This window comes from Rhinopithecus bieti, unplaced genomic scaffold (genome assembly GCF_001698545.2).
Source record: "Rhinopithecus bieti isolate Rb0 unplaced genomic scaffold, ASM169854v2 scaffold_16834, whole genome shotgun sequence".
NCBI lineage: Eukaryota > Metazoa > Chordata > Mammalia > Primates > Cercopithecidae > Rhinopithecus > Rhinopithecus bieti.
The window spans coordinates 1,188,350-1,192,348 of NW_016809297.1; the positions used below are offsets into that span (position 1 = coordinate 1,188,350).

The 3,999-nt window shown below is 38.2% G+C and overlaps 1 protein-coding gene across 1 annotated transcript in view; it reads right to left on the minus strand.

Annotated features, from left to right (window-relative positions):
* TSPAN13 (tetraspanin 13) overlaps positions 1-3,999 on the minus strand; it is a 31,974-nt gene that overhangs the window by 7,681 nt on the left and 20,294 nt on the right. The window contains exon 2 of the mRNA XM_017889072.1: positions 662-829. Within this exon, the coding sequence (XP_017744561.1) occupies positions 662-829 (168 nt within the window). The remainder of the gene's footprint in view (positions 1-661; positions 830-3,999) is intronic.

Below are 3,999 nucleotides of genomic sequence, written 5' to 3' on the forward strand. Positions count from 1 at the left end.
TTTTTTTTTTTTTTTGAGACGGAGTCTCGCTCTGTCGCCCGGACTGGAGTGCAGTGGCCAGATCTCAGCTCACTGCAAGCTCCGCCTCCCGGGTTTACGCCATTCTCCTGCCTCAGCCTCCTGAGTAGCTGGGACTACAGGCGCCCGCCACCTCGCCTGGCTAGTTTTTGTATTTTTGGTAGAGACGGGGTTTCACCGTGTTAGCCAGGATGGTCTCGATCTCCTGACCTCGTGATCCGCCCATCTCGGCCTCCCAAAGTGCTGGGATTACAGGCTTGAGCCACCGCGCCCGGCCACATGTAAGCTTTTTAATATTAAGTCTAAAAAACACTGAAATTCTCAACCAAACATGAATGTGTAAAAAAGGGCCTAGAAGTCACCAAATCAATTCAATTTAACTCTGAATTTACAATACATGATAAATAGGACTACACTGAACTTGCAGAATATATTCTTCAGGATGTCACAAGGGCAGCGTGAGAATATGAAAACATACAATAACATTACCCTAAGAAATGTTTCAAACAGTTCTTGAACAAATATGCATAAGGCTTGCTTGGAGTTGCTTTCTGGCAATAAATTTCCTAGTGATAATATTAAATTAGTTGTAACCATCAAAACAGTCATCAAGGGTAAAAATCTTGATTTTTAAAAAGGATACAAAAAATAGCAACACCTGATGATGTTTTACAGCTCCAATCAGTCCCACTAAAGCAATCAGGAACAAGAAGATGCCCACTGCAATGACCACGCCGACCACTCGGAGGCTGGAAATCAGCCCAAAGCCAATGCCCCACGCAGCGATTCCAATTAGCAGCAGACTAACCAACTGCAAAAACACCCGGGGACAGGGGTACAGGACAAGGGAGAAGACAGAGAATGGGGAAAACGCCAGTTAATTAAATATCAACAACATCCTTCAGGCACCTACTTAGTCTCTTACAAATAAGCACCTAAAACTCAATACAAGAACACACACAAGATCTCAGTAGGCAGTATTTTCTTAACAACTTACATTAATCCCCAGTCGTGCTTTATTCTTGCAAAAGAAAAAAAAAAAAGACTAATATACTAACACCCAAAATTCTCACAAAGCCTCAGAAGTCATCTGTTTGTAGAGCCTAAATGCATGCTACTTAAGATTTTGTAGAAATCATACATGCAAAAACTTCTAGATGCCAGTCTCAGTCCAACATATTGATCTCTTCAAATGGACATCCCCTATCTTTCCTTCAAAGCCCAAATGCACTGTAATTTTCTCTGTGAAGCCCTCCTAGTCCCCAATAGACTAAATAAATCCCTCCATTGTCTGGTCGATCTCTGTTCCTGGAACATGGTTCTCTCGTTCCCTTCATCACACACTGTGTTTCCAAGCTTGACTCTCCAGAAGACTGGCAGCAACTTGAGAGCAAGGACCCACATCTTTTCACCTGGCTATATAGTCCCAGAATCTATCACAAGACCAGGTCCCTGGGGAATACTCAAAAACTGCTCATAGAATTGCTGCTGAAATTAATTGCTTTAAATGTCATCATCTATTTTATTAAAAATCATATATAGACAGATCATTAAAACTCTTAGCAGAATAAAAAGAATGTAAGAGACTTTAGCTATTTAAAGTGAACCAGTATTCTGAGCAAAAAGAAATTATTTGATATTCCAATTGTTTTACCCATATATTTATAAAACAACACTGGCTGAAGAGCACATGCCTAGTGGTTATGACCTGTAAAACTCAAAATGACATTACTTCTTTAAAATCCCACTTAAAAATAGTATGCCACATAAAGATGATAATTCACTTATAGAAGATGAAGCTTACATAGATATTAGGGGAGGAATGGGGGACAGGTTGCGGAACAGGAAGGAAATAGTATATTCACTTCAATCGTGGATCAACCATTTTCTGGAGCAATCTGACAGCATAATACTCAATTAGGAAGAATCAAAACACAAAATATCTACTTTCTAGCACCATTTAAAAGCCTGATAAACTTTGCTTAGAAATATAAACATAAATTACCACTTACTCAAATGGATCTTTTTCTGCTCAAATGTATAAATTTTCATATGTAATATAATAGTTTATCAGGCAAATTTAACATCTACTGGTATAGTAAACCTTCTTACATATGTAGAGATACAAGCAAAACTGCTACATGAGTGTCTATTTGTACTCTTACAGAAAATTTATTTTGTATTTTTTTGCCAAAGAGACAAAACTTGAAAATAAAAGGAACCATCTACAGCATAATAGAATCAAATTAGAGAGTTATATGGACTTGGTGGGCTCCACTGCAGTTGGTACACCCAGCAAGCTTTTCTTTTCAGAGGGACAAGGAGAGGCAAAAGTTTTCACAAATTTTGCCACTCAGAAATTCACCTAGTCCTTCTCATTTTCCCAACTGCTCCTTATCAGCAGGCCCATTTGCCTCTGTTTCATTTTATCATACACACTGACAGTCTTCTCACAACTTCAAACAGTCTTGGACTGAGAAAAAGTCCTCTGCCCCTTCACAAGTAAGCTTATTTCTGACTCTGTGGTATTCAAATTTAACACATTTCCTTTCGGGAGCTGTACAAGACAGAAGCCTGAAGGAGGTGCGAAGGAAGAAAGGAGAGCTGGATGATGCGCGGCAGGAGGGCTATGCTTAGCATCCTTGCTGCATCATGGTACCAAACACTGAAGACGGTCCACATGTGCAAGACATCAGAGCAGCTTGCTGTATTTCTGTTTCCAGAGAAACAGAACCAATAGGAAATATATCTATATCTATATCTATCTGTCTACTGAGTGAAAAACCAACAGTGAAACAGACAGAGACAGAGAAATTTTAAAGAACTGGCTCACATGATTGTCGTGACTGGCAAGTCAGAAATTTGTAGGGCTGGCCAGCAGGCTGGAAACTCAAGCAGAATTCCTTCTTCCTCAGAAAATCTTAATCTCTGTTCTTAAGCTCTTCAACTGATGGGATAAGGCCCACCCACATGATGGAAGGTAATATGATTTAAAGTCAACTGACTGTAAATGTTAGTCACATCTACAAAATACTTTCGCAGCAACATCTAGTCTAGTGCTTGACCAAACAACTGGACACCATAGCCTAGCCAAGTTCACATATAAAATTAACCATCACATTTGCCAACATCCAAGTCCTGGGTGTGATGCATATCCTAATTCAGTTAAATTCACAGGGAGAACTACATTGTATCCTTTAAGTCTTAGAGCCAAAAAGATAAGAAGCATAAACAACCTGGTATTATTAATAAAATTCTTCTAACCCCATAGTTCTTTAAGATCTTTAAAAGATTTTTTAAATCCTTTTGGGAATTATACTACAACCTTACCATATTACTGAAATTCTTAAATATGAGAATATTAAAAGTTATACATGCTTAAATGTTAAATTAAAAGCTAATTATTCATCAACAAGTACTTGATGCTGACTATGTGTTAAACACCAGAGACAAGACATCCCTATTAGAACAGGGCTTGGCAAACTTTCTTTGCAAAGGGCCAGATATTTATTATCAGGCTTTGCAGATTACATGGTCTCTGCCACAACTATTCAACTCTGCCACTGTACACAACAGCAGTGACAGACAATATGTGAACAAATGAGCAGGCAGGGCTGTGTTCCAATAACACTTTATTTATACATAGCAAAATTTGAATTCATATAATTTTAATGTATCACAAAATATCATTCCTCCTTTTTTTTTAACATTCAAAAATGTGAAACCATTCTAAGCTAGCAGGCTGTATAAAAATAGTCAATGAGATGGATCTGGCTGTGACCTACAGTCTTTGGACCCTTGCTCTAGAAGTCAGTATAGAAGAAAACGAAAAATTACAATAGGACAAATAATTGCTACACCAGAGATTTTTTATAAGGTGAGTCAGAGTACAGAACAATAATCTCCCACACACACAAAAAAAATCCAGAAAAATAGAATAGGCCAGCTGACCCCTCTGTGAATATAACCTTAAATAGTAAA